Source organism: Cololabis saira, chromosome 1, assembly GCF_033807715.1.
Source record: "Cololabis saira isolate AMF1-May2022 chromosome 1, fColSai1.1, whole genome shotgun sequence".
NCBI lineage: Eukaryota > Metazoa > Chordata > Actinopteri > Beloniformes > Belonidae > Cololabis > Cololabis saira.
The window spans coordinates 6,648,142-6,664,866 of record NC_084587.1 but is presented as its reverse complement, the minus strand read 5'-3'; the positions used below and the strand labels follow the sequence as shown (position 1 = coordinate 6,664,866).

The following is a 16,725-nucleotide window of genomic DNA, read 5'->3' as shown; positions in this document are numbered from 1 at the left end:
TCATGACCTACCATAGAACAACCTACCTAAGCATATTTCTTTTTTACATATTTTTATTTGCTATGTATCAAAACAACCTATACAACCCAATCTTTAATAATCTGTATGTTACAAGTCCATACTAAGTAAATAAATTGCTAAAAACTGCAAATAACTACAAAAAAATGTAAATTGTTTTTTTTTTGTTTGTTTGTTTGTTGTTGGGTTTTTAAAAATATTTTTATCCTCGATTTTTTTCCCAATTTTACCACCCCGTAAATTGTTTTTTAATTTCACACATATTTTTCTAAATACAGAAATCCCACAGTTAGATCCCCCGAAACTGTTGATGGAAAAGAATTAACACAGAAGTCTCTCAAACCCCAGGAAATGTATCTGGAATTAATTCATACTTTAGTTTTTGAGATTTTTATATATATATATATATATATATATATATATATATATATATATATATATATATATTCTCCAAACAATTTACTGGATTAAAACTCTGCAACACTAAATGCAGGATATGTAAGTGAAACTCTTCCTGTTTAACAAGCAGAAAGAATAATTACTCTGTTTTGTTTGGTTGTAATTGTACATACATTTTGAAAATCAAGACGGAGGGTTGTGTGACACGAGTCTTACTGTGTTTTCTAGGCGTGAAACTGAAACATGAGACTGCACTTGTGGTTTTTTTCTGGTTTGATTCAGTTAAATTGTTTTCCAAACTGAAAATACTCAAAAAAAAGAGTTGTTCAAAGTGTTTCTGGAGATCTGTTAAACATTCAGAATAGGGCAATAGGGCGCAAAATTCTCGTGAGGTGCGTTGGAAAGGTGCTATGTTAGCTTTATGGAACAGAATAGTGAAGATGCCAGAGAATAAAATTGCCAAGAAAATATTAAAATGGGATGTTACAATAAAAGGTGCATGGGCAAGTGAAGTAGAGGATATATTTATTTATGAGGATTGGCGCATTGCATGTATTTCAGAATGTGAGCGTTGTGAATGTCTCTTCGGCTAAAGAAGCCTTGTTTAACGTATATCAGATCAAATAGTCACAGGACATATTGTATAAACGAAAATTAAGAATATTTAGTATGATAAAAAGTTGTTGTAGCTGTGAAAAGTATATTTGTGCTTCGTTATCTAAAAGACAACGATCACAATGTGCCCAAATCTGTTGTGGAATCGTTGCCTCTGCACCTTGAGACGGGACGTTATCGGGGGGTCCCAGAAGAGGAGCGGATTTGTCCTTACTGTGACATTAATGATATTGAAAATGAGTTCCATTTTGTATTTAATTGTCCTCTGTATCATGAGTTGCATCAGAAATTATTTAATAGGTGTAAGAATTTGGATTTGATGTGGGTAAGTGATGCGGAGAGGCTCAAATGGATTTTTGATTATAAAGTACCGTAGATGACCAAATAGTCGCCCGCGCGCAAATACGCGCCTGTGCTCTAATAGCCGCCGGGGTCCGAGCCCATTTGGCATAATAAACGCCGGTTCAATTAAACGCCCGAGCGACTACCGGTAATAACCTGGTAATAACACTGTATTTGCATTGTATTGTGTACAGTATTGTTCATACTGCTCTGATCAGCTCTGTGTGTCGCCGTTACACAGACAAACTGTCTTTGTATATCAGAGCATGTGAGCGGAGTGAAGCGGCGAGGGGATTCTTTATTATTTTTAATTGTATTTTTTTATATAGGCTATTAAAATCCCAAAATATCTGTACCGTTTCTGATTGGGTGTGTGCACTGCGAATCATTTTTAGACACAACAAAGAACGCGTACCGCAAAAGTTGTGTCTCGGTGGAGGAACCCGGCGTCCCAGCAAAGTGAGAAGAGAAAAAAGAGTTCAGCAGACAGCGCACACACTGAAGGCTGATTTATGGTTCCGCGTTACACCAACGCAGAGCCTACGGTGCAGGGTACGCGGCGACCCGCACCATAGCCTACGTGGAAATGCGCTCTTTTTTCTGCTATTAAAACATGATTTGTAATGTGAATTTGCAAAACTTAAACTACAAATAATAGTTGTTGACGTAACATCAGAGATTGTGCATGCTCTCTGTGAAAGGATGAGTCAAATCGGGTCGCAGCTGCTTCAACTGTGATTCCTTCACGAGGAGAGACCAGGATTTCAAACACGCTTGATTTTCTTGCGACCTCACGATTTGTGATTGGGAGCTCTTCGTGAGGTGTTGTGTTGTGTACAGTGTGTACAATTTTAGTTCCAGTGGTACTATGGTGATCTCATATGTTCTTTGTAAGTAATGGTCTGGTGCTGCTCATTGCAAAAATAAATTGTAGCCAGGTGCAAATACCCGCCTGGTTCTTATAAACGCCTGGGGTCCAAGTGGATTTAGCATATTAAACGCCCGGGCTACTAAATGGTCATCTACGGTATTTGCACTTGCTGACTATTTGGAGAAAGCGTGGGATAAACGAAGAAAAGTAACATATACAGGACTGTCTCAGAAAATTAGAATATTGTGATTTTCTGTAATGCAATTACAAAAACAAAAATGTCATACATTCTGGATTCATTACAAATCAACTGAAATATTGCAAGCCTTTTATTATTTTAATATTGCTGATCATGGCTTACAGCTTAAGAAAACTCAAATATCCTATCTCAAAAAATTTGAATATTCTGGGAATCTTAATCTTAAACTGTAAACCATAATCAGCAATATTAAAATAATAAAAGGCTTGTAATATTTCAGTTGATTTGTAATGAATCCAGAATGTATGACATTTTAGTTTTTTTAATTGCAATACAGAAAATAAAGAACTGAAAAAGAATTTTCTGAGACAGTCCTGTATATGTTAAAATATCCATTTGTTTTTGTTGGGGAAAAAGAATTTTTTTTATTTATTTTTTTTTAATTATTTTTATTTAAGTATTTTTTATTTTATTTATTATTTTTATTATTTATTTTATTATAAATATTATTTATTATTATTTATTATTATTATTATTATTATTATTTATTTATTATTATTTTATTTATTTTGTAGCTCCCGGTGTCTTATAATCCTGTAAGGGATGGGTCTTCGGACATGACACAAAAATAAAACTCATTCATTCATTAATTCATGAATTAATTCATTAATTCATTAATTCATGAATTAATTCATTAATTCATTCATTCATTCATTCATTCATTCATTCATTCATTCATTCAGACGTGTTTAAACGGTTTTGTCTCCTCTCTTCCTGTACAGGTAAGCTGCAGGAGCTGAAGTCCAGCTGGTCCCAGGGCCCCCTCCCTCAGAGCCAGCCCTCTCTGTCCCACGAGCTGTGGAAGGTTCCCCAGGGGCCCCGCAGCAGCGCGGCCCCCTCGCGGCCCCCCCCAGGCCTCACCAACGCCAAGCACTCCTCCACCTGGGGCGGGAACTCCCTGGGCGGGAACTCCCTGGGCCTGGGCCAGGGCTGGAGCGGCAACTACTCCTCCGGTGAGTGAACAGAGTTACTGGAAACTCCTGTTAAACCAGTGAAGAGCAGACGCATCACACGCGTCTCCGAGGTGTGAACGGCTCCTCTCAGGTTCAGTCGGAGGAGTTTTCTGCAGAAGCAGCTGCCTCGTCGGCTTCAAACCTCAAATCTTCCGTTTTGAAAGTGAGTAAATCAAATCAGCTTGTGGAGGAAACGTTTTCTAGAGTTTAATCTAGATGTTTAAGTGAAACGACCTAAAACCTGGATCCCAGAAGAGAAAGATCCTGCTGTTCATGTCACCGCGCATCAAATGTTGCTGAGAGGTCTGGTCCCCCGCAGAGATTCCTCTAGATTCTCTCAAACTCTTTTATCATTACATTTTTTTATTGCTTTTCACAAAATATATATACCGTATTTTCTGGACTATAAGCCGCTACTTTTTTCATAGGTTTTCAACCATGCGGCTTATACAAAGGTGCAGCTATTCTGTGGATTTTTCTTCCACCGCAGGGCGCTCTAACCGGAATTAGAATAAAAATTAAGACAAAATAAATGCAAAGAAGAATACGCTACTTCTTCTTTAGCAGATAGAAGTAGGTAGAAGCAGATTTCAAACAGATAAATAGATAAATAAATACTGGTTATTTTCTCTTGGTTCTGTCCCGTTTTAATCAGCAAAGTTGCTGCCGTGTTAAAAGACACTGTTAGGAAAGATCTATTTAGGTACAAACATGTACATCATTTACAGTTCAAAATCCTTCTGTACATGTAGTAAATATCTAACAACATAAATATCTGCGGCTAAATATCTTTTTTTTTTTTTAAATAGAGCGGATGCGGCTTATAGTCCAGAAAATACGGTATATATAAAACCAATAATGTTTTCGTTGATGTTGATAACAATAATTATCAACATCTTCAATCCCTCCTCCATCGTTCAGATATAAATCACACCTTGATCCATCAAATGACACATTCAGTAGGTTTTTCAGCTCCGTTATCAAGTTCGTCCACAGTGCTGTTGTTCCTTGTTGCGCTTGATTAATTCTTGCAGAAGAAAGTTCCAGATACGAGATATCCAAAAAGCTTCTCAGCCAATGAGTTTTTGAAATATCATGAGGTGGATTCCATCGTTGTACGATGATCTTTTTGGCTGCCGCCAGACCTTCCGGGTCTTTTCCAGTAAGATGTAGTTTAGAATCTTTAAAAAGAATCATTCAAAAGGTGCATAAATGGGTCCACCGGAAACTGTAGCCCCGTTAAGTCCGATATAATCTTTATAACCTTTCCCCAAAACTAAGTGATTCCTGGTCGTTCCCATACCAGATTTATAAATGAGCCCAGCGTTCCCGGGCACAAAATGTGCAACATGGGTCAGGTTCTAGTCCCATTCCATGTCTGATTCTGGGTGTTATAGGCTCTGTGACAAAACTTGAAAGGTATGTACTAGTGCTGTCAGGCGATTAAAAAAATTAATTTAATTAATTACAAAGAATGGGATGATCTTTTAGTTCTGTTCCCCAGGGAACTCTATAGGTTCTACATTCTCTACAAATTCTTGATTTTATCGTAAACTACAGATGGTTCGGATTATTATTCTGACATTATTATTATTATTTTTTTTTCCATCTCTACTATTTAATATCCAGTCGTGTCGCCGTTGCAGGATGTTCCTCCAAATGTATTTTTAGCACCACTTACTTTTCTAGGTTTTTGTGTCTTGTGTTTCTTTTTTTTTTTTTTTTTTTTTTTAGCAGTCAAATGTCTCACTTTCAACATTTGATGCGTTCATTGTGAGTAAAATGTAGATCTGAAACCTGCACATCGTTCCGTTCTGTTGTTACGGTAACCATCTGGACCAGCGACTTTTTACTGCCATTTAAGGAAAAGAAACGCACAGAAAACATCAAGGACGATCATGAGTTTAAATACGTCTGATGTTTATGTTCGTTGGTTGAGTTTAAACTGCTGAACTGGAAACAAATGCACATCAGATTACGTTTAAAGCAACGACGCGAGGCCTTTCACCGACCGAAACACGGGCGTGGCGGCGTTCGTTCGGGCGCTTGTGCACTCGCTCGTACCTGCCGCCCGAACCCGCCCTGTTAAACTGACACGCTGAGGTTTACCGGCTCTGAGGGAGAGAAGCCACATTTAAGCTTCACAAGTGTGACTGCGACCTCGTTCTGGCAGATGAAAGGCTGAAAACCTTTACACACACACACACACACACACACACACACACACACACACACACACACACACACACACACACACACACACACACACACACACTCACACTCACACACACACACACACACACACACACACACACACACACACACACACACACTCACACTCACACTCACACTCACACACACACACACACACACACACACACACACACACACACACGAGCGCTGTGAACACGTACTCATAACGGTGTTGTGTTTGCAGAGGGAACCACGTGGAGCACCGACAGCTCCAGCAGGACCAGCAGCTGGCTGGTGCTCAGAAACCTCACACCACAGGTACGTGCCGCCTCCTCCCATCCTCCCATAATCAACATCAGGGTGTCTGCAGGTGTGTCCAAGTTACATTTAAGACTTTTTAATACCATTTTCAAACAAAATTTAAGACGAAAAAGACCTGACCAGATCTGACAGGTTCCAGCCCAAACGTGATGTAAAACCCGTCGAAATAATGAAAACTCCCTCCCCTTACCCCCCTAGGCTGCACTTGTAAATAAGAAATTTGTTCTTAATTTGCTTGCCTGGTTAAATAAAGGTTAAATAAAGGTTAAATAAAAATAAATAAAAATAAAACCAGCCCGAATCATACATTATCTATATTAAATGCGGAATAAATTTCAAGTCATAAGCAAATTAAGCCAAAGAAAGTTCAGGCTCTGGTTTGTCCGGTTGCTCCATGTAGTAGTTAAATTGATTAGATTAAAAAATAATATCAGTGTAAGTTTTTACTTTTTTCTGCCATAATGGAAACTTTTTTGTTAATAATTTCTCCTAAATATTTAGTAAAAACCAGGAAAAGCAGCTCAGATTTGATCAACCCGCCCAATTAGGTGGAAACCTGCCCAACCTGGCAACACTGAAAACTATCAAATAAACATTTCATTTTAAATGTAGATAAATTCCCTCTAACATTAGGATTCAAAAATGAAAACCCTTGGATTGAGATTTAAGACAATTTAAGACATTTAAAGGCCGTATTTTAGCAAAATGGAATTTAAGACTTTTTAAGGACCCGCAGCCACCCTGAATATAAACACCTATATCCAAATATTTTTTCCTTTCACTCCAGTTTACAATTTCATCAGAATACAAAAAGGTCCTTGAAACAACCATCAAAATGTGATGAGAAACTCTGACAAATCCTTCATCCTCCTTGTGATCCGTCTGGAAACAAAACTAAAACTCAATCTTACGTGTTCTATCACATTTAACAATAAATGACAAATGTATCCTGCTCCTTCCCTGTTATTGGCTCTAATACGGGTCTGTTTGTTTTTCCAGATTGACGGCTCGACTCTGCGGACGCTGTGCATGCAGCACGGCCCCCTGATCACATTCCACCTCAACCTGACGCAGGGCAACGCCGTGGTCCGCTACAGCTCCAAGGACGAGGTCGCCAAGGCCCAGAAGTCCCTGCACATGTAAGAAAAGCTCCGCTTGAGTCATTTCATCCTGGTTTCGTGTTTAAGGTTTAAGGGAAGCGGCAATAACGGAGAAATTGAAATGAGGAAGACACGCTGGTGTTTCCCCACGAGGCTGGAGGAGGAGGGGGATGTTGTTATTGTTGTTAAGAAAGAGTCGGAGAGTCACGCTGCCGTCAGCTGCAGAAAGATCCTCGGCGTGTTTGCAGGAAGCCCGGACTTTGTTGAAATTATGACTAAATATCGTCGCCAACTGACTTTTATCACCTGAGGAAAACAAGACGAGACACAACGAAAATGCTGGTCATGTGACGATAACGATAATTAAATATATAATGCAATATTGTAGATGAATAAAAATGAGACTAAAATGTAGATTACAAAATAAAAACTGTTCTACCAAAGATCCTTAATGTCCATGTTTTCAGTAGTTTCCTCTGGTTTAGTTCTGCTGGGTGACGTTAGTCGTCAATCCCAGTCGCTGCAGCGGGGAATCAGATCCAGAAGATGCAGCTGCAGAGTTAGAGGCTGATGCCGTTAACGCAGAGCTCTAGTTAACGACAATTAAAAACAAAGTTACATAGAGAAACGCGGGGATCTGCTCTGGGGGAGAAGAAGAAGAAGATCCATCTTTGGATCCACTTCCCTACATAGACGTGGAAAAGAAAACCCAATGTGTCGTCGAAAAAGATGAAAATAAATATGTTGTAAACTCAAATTAGAGTCTTCTGTATCTGGAATGAATGTATTCTTGAGTCTATAAGGTAACAACAATATAATAACCAGATAACCTTGTTTGAATTGTAAAATGGGTTTGGCTAAATACATCTTTGACTAAAATAAGACTAAAATGCTCAGACTTAGTTTAGTTTAAGCAATCACGACAGGCCGTGGTATACGCTCATTATATCACAGCTGAGCGGCGTCTCCGGCCCTACGCAAAGTGATGTATTGCTTTTATAAAACGGTTACCAATAATGTAAATATTAAAGAGGAATACACAATCTATTTTATGTAGTTTTTAATTAATCAGAAATACATATTATCCAGTAAAAATACCCTCACTGTGGAAAAAAATAGTCCCATCTCTCCAGATGTAGCTCTGCATGTCGTCTTTTGCTTGTCTTTTCTTCATCCATGAATGAATGGAGATCAAAGTTTACCGTCAACATGCCTAATTAATTGTCAATGAAAATAAAAAATAACCTTTAACACCAGCTGCTTTTTGCTACCGTCAAAAAATATGTAACAGTTGGTTGTTGTCATGGATACATTGTTGCTTCCCTGACGTGGAACGATATGATGTGATACGGCTTTAGAATAGAAGCCGTGGTATATGCTCATTATACCACAGTTAACAACCAATCAGATTGCAGGATTTCACCTTTCCGTTTTCTAATGGTATTTTTATGTCTCAGAGAGAGCAGGGAGTGAGGGATCATGGGCAGTTGATGTGGCTCTTTGCAGTAACACAGTAACCAATTGTGTCTCTTAGCCTCTGACTGGTTGGCCACCCCTGGACATGCTGACAAACACAACACTAGTTGGTTGTCATGGCAACAGCATACAGTATCTGACTCTCCTTCTTCTTCTCCTCCTGTTAAGGTGCGTGCTGGGCAACACCACCATCCTGGCGGAGTTCGCCGGGGAGGAGGAGGTGAACCGCTTCTTTGCACAAGGCCAGTCGCTGGGGGCCAACACCACGAGCTGGCACGCCAACCCGGGGGCCAATCAGAACCGGCTGGGCGGGAACTCCCAGTCCCACGGCATGGGCCAGTGGAGCAGCGGCGGCGGAGGCAAGACCGGCGGGGGCGGCGGGGGCGACCTGCTCTGGGGCGGCATGCCCCAGTACTCCAGCCTGTGGGGGCCGCCCGGCGGAGACGACGGCCGCGTGATCGGGAGCCCCACCCCCATCAACACCCTGCTGCCTGGAGACCTGCTGAGCGGAGAGTCCATGTAGGACTCGACCCCTCAACCCCCCCCCCCCCCCCTCCCCCGGTGGAAGAGAAGGACTCCAGAGAAGAAGAGAAGAAGAGTGAATCATGTGGCGATAATCAGTATCAGCTTGAACTGTGAACGGTGAATCCGGAGGCCCCAACCGTCCGCCTCCGACGTTTACCTTGTTTTCCGTTTTTGGTATTTTCAAAAATGCAACCACAAAAAACTGAAGTTAGACGCAAAGAAAACCTTTGAAGTGTTTTTTGTTTTCGTTAGTTTTTCCATACGTGAACATGACATTCTGTGTGAAGTGTTTTTTGTAGAAGAAGCAATCAAAGCTGCCATCTGAGACCCCCCTCCCCCCCTACCAAACAACAACCATTCCCAGCATATCCATGGCCAACGTTTCTCAGCACTAATCTTAGCCTTAAGTGCTCTCTGGCCCCCCCCACGCAGCCGCCTTTGGTTTGTTTTGTACCTGAAGAGAAAAAAAAGACAAACAAACGCTGAAATCTTGCACAGTTCACCTCTGAGCCAACAAGGTGGTACAGGAACGCGCCCCCCAGCGGCGGCGAGGACGCCTGGCCACGCCACTGGCGCTACCAATCAACCAAGCTGTTAAATGTTCCTGTTTTTTATTATTTCAATGTAAATCCAAACCGATTCTTTTTTATTTTTGTTCATCTAAAGTATAAGCTGAGAGAAGATTGTCAACCTCGCTGATGTTACGAATCATCGACGCCTGCAGACCCTCCCGGTCGCCTTCAAGCCTGGACCCCCCGCCCCCCCGGCGGCCCGCTGGTGCTTTGTGGGTAAAAAAGCCCTGGCGGCCGCGGCGGTCAGCCAGCTTTCTGGGGGACGAAATCTCAGTTTTTTTTCTTTCATGTGACAGTTACATTGTGCAATATACACCGCCGACCTTTCTTCCGTCCATAACTCCACCGGAGCTGGGTCGTCTCTCTCCTTATTTTTAATGTTTTTTTTTTGTGATTGTTGCCGATTTGAGCATAAGACTTCAACAATGTTAATACCCCCCCCCCTCTTTTCAAAAACTTGGATTCCTACCAGGCCTCCGATCCCCCCCCGAAACTGTTGGGACAACTCTAGCGAAGAGGAAGCAGCAGCTGCAGAACTGAGCCGGAAACTAACGGGATAAAACGGCGCTGCACGCTTCCTCTCCGCGCGCCACAGCCACACCCAACAGAGACTGAAACCGCGGCGGGTTTCGGACGGTTTCTGGCCGTCCGGCACAATACCAAATAAGAGGGGTTCCTCCTGATGCAGTAGACCCACGAGTGTTCCTGGCATTTGGTACTGTACGAGCGGGAGAGACGTTCTAAAAATACTCAAAAGGGTTTTTTGATCATAGCACTTATGAAGAGCAAATCACTTCAACTGCAATCCAATAAATCCAAAAGAGGAGCAGCAAAAAAAACAAAAACACTGCAAAAAAAACTAAAAAACACTGCTCTTTTATGTACTGTATCCATGGAGACGTGTCTGCCGCTGCTCCTCTGGTGGCAGGATGAAGGGAAACACAACTGAAATGTATCAACAAACTTTGGGACTAAAGAAACTGCACTCAAGTTTGTTTTTGTTCTTTTTTTTTGAACCATCTTGGAACTATATCAAAGTGAATATCACTGTTACTCCAAAATCGTTAGCCTTTGGTCCATTTGGAGGCGCCGGATTCTCCGCCGGCCGGGTGGGCGGGGCAGGCCAGAGGGGGCGGGGCTTGGATGGCTCCCCGAAGACTGGCCAATGACGGGGCGTCTCCCGCCGTCCTGCCGCCACCCAAACGTCTCTCAGCTCTTTGACACAAAGATCACTTTAGCTGGAAGCTGTAATAGTCATATTTCTGGAATTGTCGCCAGCATACTTCGTATTTCTTTGCTTGGGTTTATATTTGTGTTTGTTTTTTGTTAATGTGTCCACATGCAGTGGTCTACTCTACAGAACTAGCCCTCCACTGTTCATATGCAGAAACACTCTGGTCAGAGGTGCCTCTGTACGTTCATCCTGTGTATTGAATGCAAACCGAGGATCAATACTACGGAGCGTTATTGATTGTCTTATTGATTTTGAACTGCTCATGCTTCGGTGTCCGACAGTATTCTGTAGTACTTCCAGGTCGTATCTCGTGTTACGATTGGGGCAATCTCAGACGGGAATGTGGGTGTGGTGCCGCTCCGAGCTGCTCCGGCCCCCTCCCTCGCCGCCGCTGCCCAGCTGCTACGCTACAACCTCCACCTCCGCCCGCTAGCCCCCCCAGACCCGGCACTAACACGCCCTCGCATCCGTTTCTATGCAAAAGACTAGAGGCTGGGGCCCTTTTCAGCACACCCAACCTTGACCCCCCCTCCCCCCACACACGAGCTCCCGTCTGCACTTCAAAACGGCCACGGCCTCTGCGGAGTCCGACCTAATCGGAAACGCTTGAGCAGAGGTCGGCCTTTTCTCTCTGCGCTGAAGACACTCGCGTCCACGTTGATCTCAGGGTCGGGAGTTGATGATGGCGAGCGAAGAGACGCAGCTCTCCAACAGACAAACAAACGAAGGCCATCTAAGCCACTACGCTGTACGGGCAAAGAGGTCATGTCTGGAAATGAAACGGCTGGTTTTGAACCTCTTCCCCCTGAAAGTGGCCCGCTGTTTCCGTTTGATGCAAAAGAAATGTTTTAAATATGCCAATAAGCAGGTTTTCATTGGCGGGAGATCAGTAGTAAAACCCAGGACCGACTTCTTTTTTTCTTTTGGTCCTTTCAGCCGTCGTCTTGGTTACAGTGGCGAACCCGGCGGGATCCACTGACCGCACTACTACACCACTTGGTGGTGTGTTTTAAAAAAGATGAAAACTGCCAATTAAAATAAAAGCAAAGAAGAAAAAGAGCTAACTTGTAATGGTGGTGTAGAGATGGAGGCACGAAGACACCACCACTGCCCAGGCACCGGAGCACCGAACCCAAGGCAGGGATATATTTCGGTCCTGTGGAAGTTTCCAAAAAGTCGTTGCAGGGCCCCCCAGCAAGTATCAAGGCCCTTAAAACTACCCCGGCCCCCCCCCGCTAATGGAAACCTGCCGTCTGTACCGTGCCATCACGAATTAGCCGCCAAACTGACTCTGTAGAGTCCGTCACCCGTGTGGAGGAGCTTTGACGACCTTTGCAGAAGGTGCGAGGGGGCGGGCAGAGGGAACAAACGAAGGAGCGGCAGCATCACTTCCCGCAGCAACTGAGATTTTTAAGTTTTCTTAATGTTTTTGTGGGGAATGCCCCGAGCTGGGGCGGTTGGGGGTTCCAGTTTGCTACAGTGCACAGTCGATGATGGGTAATCCCGGGTACATATTTTTTTAATACCAAAAATGAAATCGCATTTTAACGTCATTTTTATGAAGTTTGACATAAAATTCTTGAAAATGTTAAAAAACTAAATGGAAGAAAAAAAAAAAAGATCTATAATGTTGAAAGCTCTGCACTTCTTAGCTGAACCGTCTCCGGCCGTCAGCCGCCATCTGAAGCCGGGCGCTCCGCTCCGGGGATGCTGTATTTACCTTGTGTTTCGTGTCCCGCTCAAAGCGGGCCCACCGAACCGGACATTTCCACGGGCCCGGGACAGACGGCGCCCCCTCTGTATCAGCCTCACTCTCTCACCCCGCAGCCGCGGGGCCCGAGAGGCACATTTCAAGAGGTACAAAGTCTTAAAAAAAAGAAAGAAAAAGGAAAAAAAAGAAATAAAAAGCTTAGAAAAGTACAAAAAAAAAAAAAGAAGTGGACTGGAGAAGGCTACCTTTCAGGACTCGGAGTCCTGCAGCACACAAGCAAAAATCACTATTGCCTGTTTCTGCAACTGCCTTGATCCCAGACCGGACAGCCCGGACTGACCGGACAGTCGAGGAGCTCCAGCATCCTGTACGAGCCGGAGAACCCCGAGGGCGGGGGAGGGGCGGGGGGGTTTCCCATGCTGCACCAGCATCGAGAGGCTCTCCTCTCCACAGCTCTGTTCCAGACGCCAGTACGTACAAATACGTACGAGTACGTACCAGTACGGCGTGTGGCATCACCTCTACGGACTTCTCGGATCGTGACTTTTTTTTCCTTTTCGTTCAAAAGGTCCCGGTTTAATAACAGCCGAAAAAGAGCAATATGTTTTGGTGTTGTTTTTTTTTTTTTTTTTGTTGTTTTCCCTGCAAATAAGTGATACAAAGGATGGCGTTTGGGTCGCGTGTAAGCTGATACTTGACATGCACGTTCTGCTTTGGAGGGTCGGGTACGGTACCCCGAAGTGCTCGTACTGTACCCGCGCGTGTTTAACTAAAGTGTCTAAAAACCCAACCGGACGCGACCGACCCTGTTGCTGAAACAAATCACAGACATATCAAAAAAAAAAAACATAAAAAAAAAAACCACAGGAAAAAAATATATATATTGAACAAAAATACTTGAATCATTGAACGCCAATAACATAATGTGAAGTGAGAAATTACTTTTGGGGGTAAACTTATGGGCTTTTAGAGAATATCAGATATGTATTGCATTAAGTTACAAATACAAAATCATAAAAAAAAAAATACAAATAACAAAAAAAAGTCATCTTAGGTGTGTTTGAGCGGGTGTTTGTATGAATGTGCGTTCCAGAAACGGCGCGTCCTGCTGTTGCGGCGCTCTCCGTACGTAAAAATACTTCTGTTGTTCTGTCAAAAATCTCTTCTGATTATCTTCTAACGTTGCACTGAGTGTCTTCAAACCCTCAACTCAGCCAATTGTAGAGAAGCGAGACTAAGTACGGCGGGGGTGACGGTGACAATTCACGTGTACATGTTTACTCAAGGACTTTGTTTTTGTCGCTCCTCATTCTGTCTGTGTAAAGTTTATCTACCTTATAGTGGCTTTTATTGTGGAATAATCCCCGAACGAGGATTGTTTTTGAGTATTGCACCGTTTTTTTGTTTCAATTATAGAAAAAAATGTAGCAAAAAAAGTGTATTAAAAAAAAAAAACTGAAAAAGGGATAAAAAAATAAAAATAAAGAACTGTGCCCATAGATAGCTAGCTAGCCTGGCCAGTCATCCAAATCATTTTCTTCGTCAAAAAGAATTATTGTGGTCTGATTTGACTTTTTTCGCGAAAGAAGCTGCCTCTCGAAGCCTTTGGATCGACGCAATCAATCAGAGGAACAACTGATCATCACATAAGGCCCGCCCCCATTCCATTGATTGGTTTGGTACGCTTTGTACCGGTCGTTAAAAAAAAGCGGTGAATGGTCGATTTCGGTCTGTGTACTTCGCGGCCATCCCTTTTTTGTTTTGAAATGACAAAATAAAAATAGGGATATAATCCTGGTCAGTGTATCTTTTGGTCATTGGATTTTTCCATCATGAGTGGGAATCAAAAAACAAAAAACGATTGGTTTATTTGATTTTCCTTTTAAAACAAAAAACAAATATTGAATTACACTGCATTTTTTCTTTTTTTGTGTTAATATGATTTAACAAAGTTTCAAAATACGCTTTTATTTTTGTTTTCTATTTCATATAAGAAAAATGAAATCACTAGTCAACAGGAACGAAAAAATGAACCAAAAACAACCGTTTATTCGTATTCGTGCACCGGAAGCTGGCATTTACAACCAAGTGAATCCAAAATAATCCGTTTCCCCCGTTGGAAACGAATAGGAAATAGAGAAAAGAGTTTTCCACTCGCTGTTTTAATTCCCAATTTCGAATTTCAAACACATCAATGAAATCGGATAACGGATAACGATCCGTTTTTTATTATCAAAACAAAAGATGGGGAACGGATTATTTTGGATTATTTCTCTATTTTGTCATTTCAAAACAAAAAATGGATGGCCGCGAAGTCCACGGACCCATTTCCCCGAGCGTTTCTACGGCGTTACCCGGTTGGACTGGCCAGGCTGATAGACGGTTGTAGGAGGATTAGAAATCCTGACTTCACGGGGGAATCGGAAAGGGATGAAATGTGGGAGGTGAGTTCGTGACTCACTTCAGAGGTGCCTATCTTTTCTGTCTTTGCCACCTGTCGTTTACAAGCATTTCATTTCTCCGAAGTTCAAGGATATAGGACTTTATAAACAAGAATGTTGTTTAAAAAAAAAAAAAAAGAACCCATCTTCCATCAACTACGGACATAAAAATCGAGCTAAATGGAGATTTATGCTACTTTCAGAACTCTGGGATTGATCAGTGTTGTCATATTTAAACTTTGGATTTCTCTCTTTCAGTGACCGCGTCTCTGTGCGTTTTTATTTGGTTGTGATTTCATGTTCCGTGTTGCTGCGATGCAGTTTGCTCACGTACCTTGCACACTCAGCAAAAGATGTGGATTTTTGTCTCAGGAAGGCCAGGGCTCCAGATCCCGACTCCCTCGCTTCTAGATTCACCGCTGGTGTGAAGAGAGAGTTAAAGCAAGAGCACTGAAGACGGACAGAATCTAGAAGTTGTTTCTTTAAATCGAGAAAAAAAAAAAAAATGTTAGTAGCAAGTTACAAATGTACCAAATAAAACTGAGAATCAAATTTGAGAAAAATGGAGCGCTTTACATCGAAAACGATGATCAATGTTTTGTTTAAAAAAAGAAATGTTCAAAAAGACAGTGACGGAAAATGCATCTGTAAAGTTTTAACCTTAAGTTTCCATCCTGTTCAAGAGTATCGTGCAAGACGTTTCTTTTGTTGTGTTTACTTTTGCGAATCACCTCTCCTGGCCGTCGTGGAGCGTCCGTCCCCGCGGCGGCGGCGGCGGGTGGTTTCCAGAGGCGGGAGGAACAAAGCTGGTTTTTAAAAAGGATCATGATCTATGCACAAGCGAGAGGGACGAGTTTGCAAACTCAGACTCTGGGGTTCAGGGTTGTCGATGTAGGGTTTTTATTTTTTTGTTTTTTATTTCCCATCTCTCCCCCAACTCCTCGACATCATCCGACGTTTCAGCGGAACCACATTGTGTCGTCAATGCTGTGTAATCCTTAACCAATGAGCGCTTATCCTGCTAAAGCACTGTGGGTTGTACTGAAAAACAAAAAAATCATGACTTTTAAGGCTGTCTGTTTTTTAGGGGGTGGGGTTTTGGGGGCGGGGCCGGGGATTTGGGGGTGGGATTTGGGGCTGATTTGCCTTTGCCTTTCTCTTTACTTTTCGGGGGAGCGTTAAGGAAAAATGTCTGTAACTGAAAATGCAAAGTTGTGGCTTTCAATGTTCTTTTTTTTGTTGTTTTGTTTGTTTTTTCTCCTCATAGAATGTGATTGTTAAACATGCATCAGAAAAAAATGTTTCCATGGTTTATGGAGCTTCTTTCAGACTATATTAATAAATACGAATTTTCTTGGCTGTTACTGGCTGTCTGGTCGCGTCTCTTCTCGGGTTCCCGGTTTCCTCAATTAGCAGTACTCGAGTTGTAAAAAAACATCAGGGGGGATGGTGGATTTTATCATATGGGGACAGATAATTTGTGCTGATTAAAAATAATATAATATATTACAAATAATAGCAGTGACCAAAACACCTGCAGAAATACTGCAGGAATGACATAGCAGCAGTTAAATGCAGCCTTCTGTAAGCTTTAAATATCCACTGGGCTTACATCAAATACATCAAAACACAACAATAAAAAACACTTTTCTGAACTTATCAATATGACTCTGTCCTTCACAGGATAAGTTAAAT

The 16,725-nt window shown here is 42.2% G+C and overlaps 1 protein-coding gene across 1 annotated transcript in view; it reads left to right on the top strand.

The window, feature by feature from the left end:
* The window catches only part of tnrc6c2 (trinucleotide repeat containing adaptor 6C2), a 38,143-nt gene extending 22,025 nt beyond the window's left edge, over window positions 1–16,118 (top strand). The window contains exons 16-19 of the mRNA XM_061728809.1: window positions 3,227–3,457; window positions 5,895–5,968; window positions 6,971–7,110; window positions 8,716–16,118. Of these exons, the coding sequence (XP_061584793.1) occupies window positions 3,227–3,457; window positions 5,895–5,968; window positions 6,971–7,110; window positions 8,716–9,070 (800 nt within the window). The 3' untranslated portion in view covers window positions 9,071–16,118. The remainder of the gene's footprint in view (window positions 1–3,226; window positions 3,458–5,894; window positions 5,969–6,970; window positions 7,111–8,715) is intronic.
* Window positions 16,119–16,725: the final 607 nt, after the last annotated feature.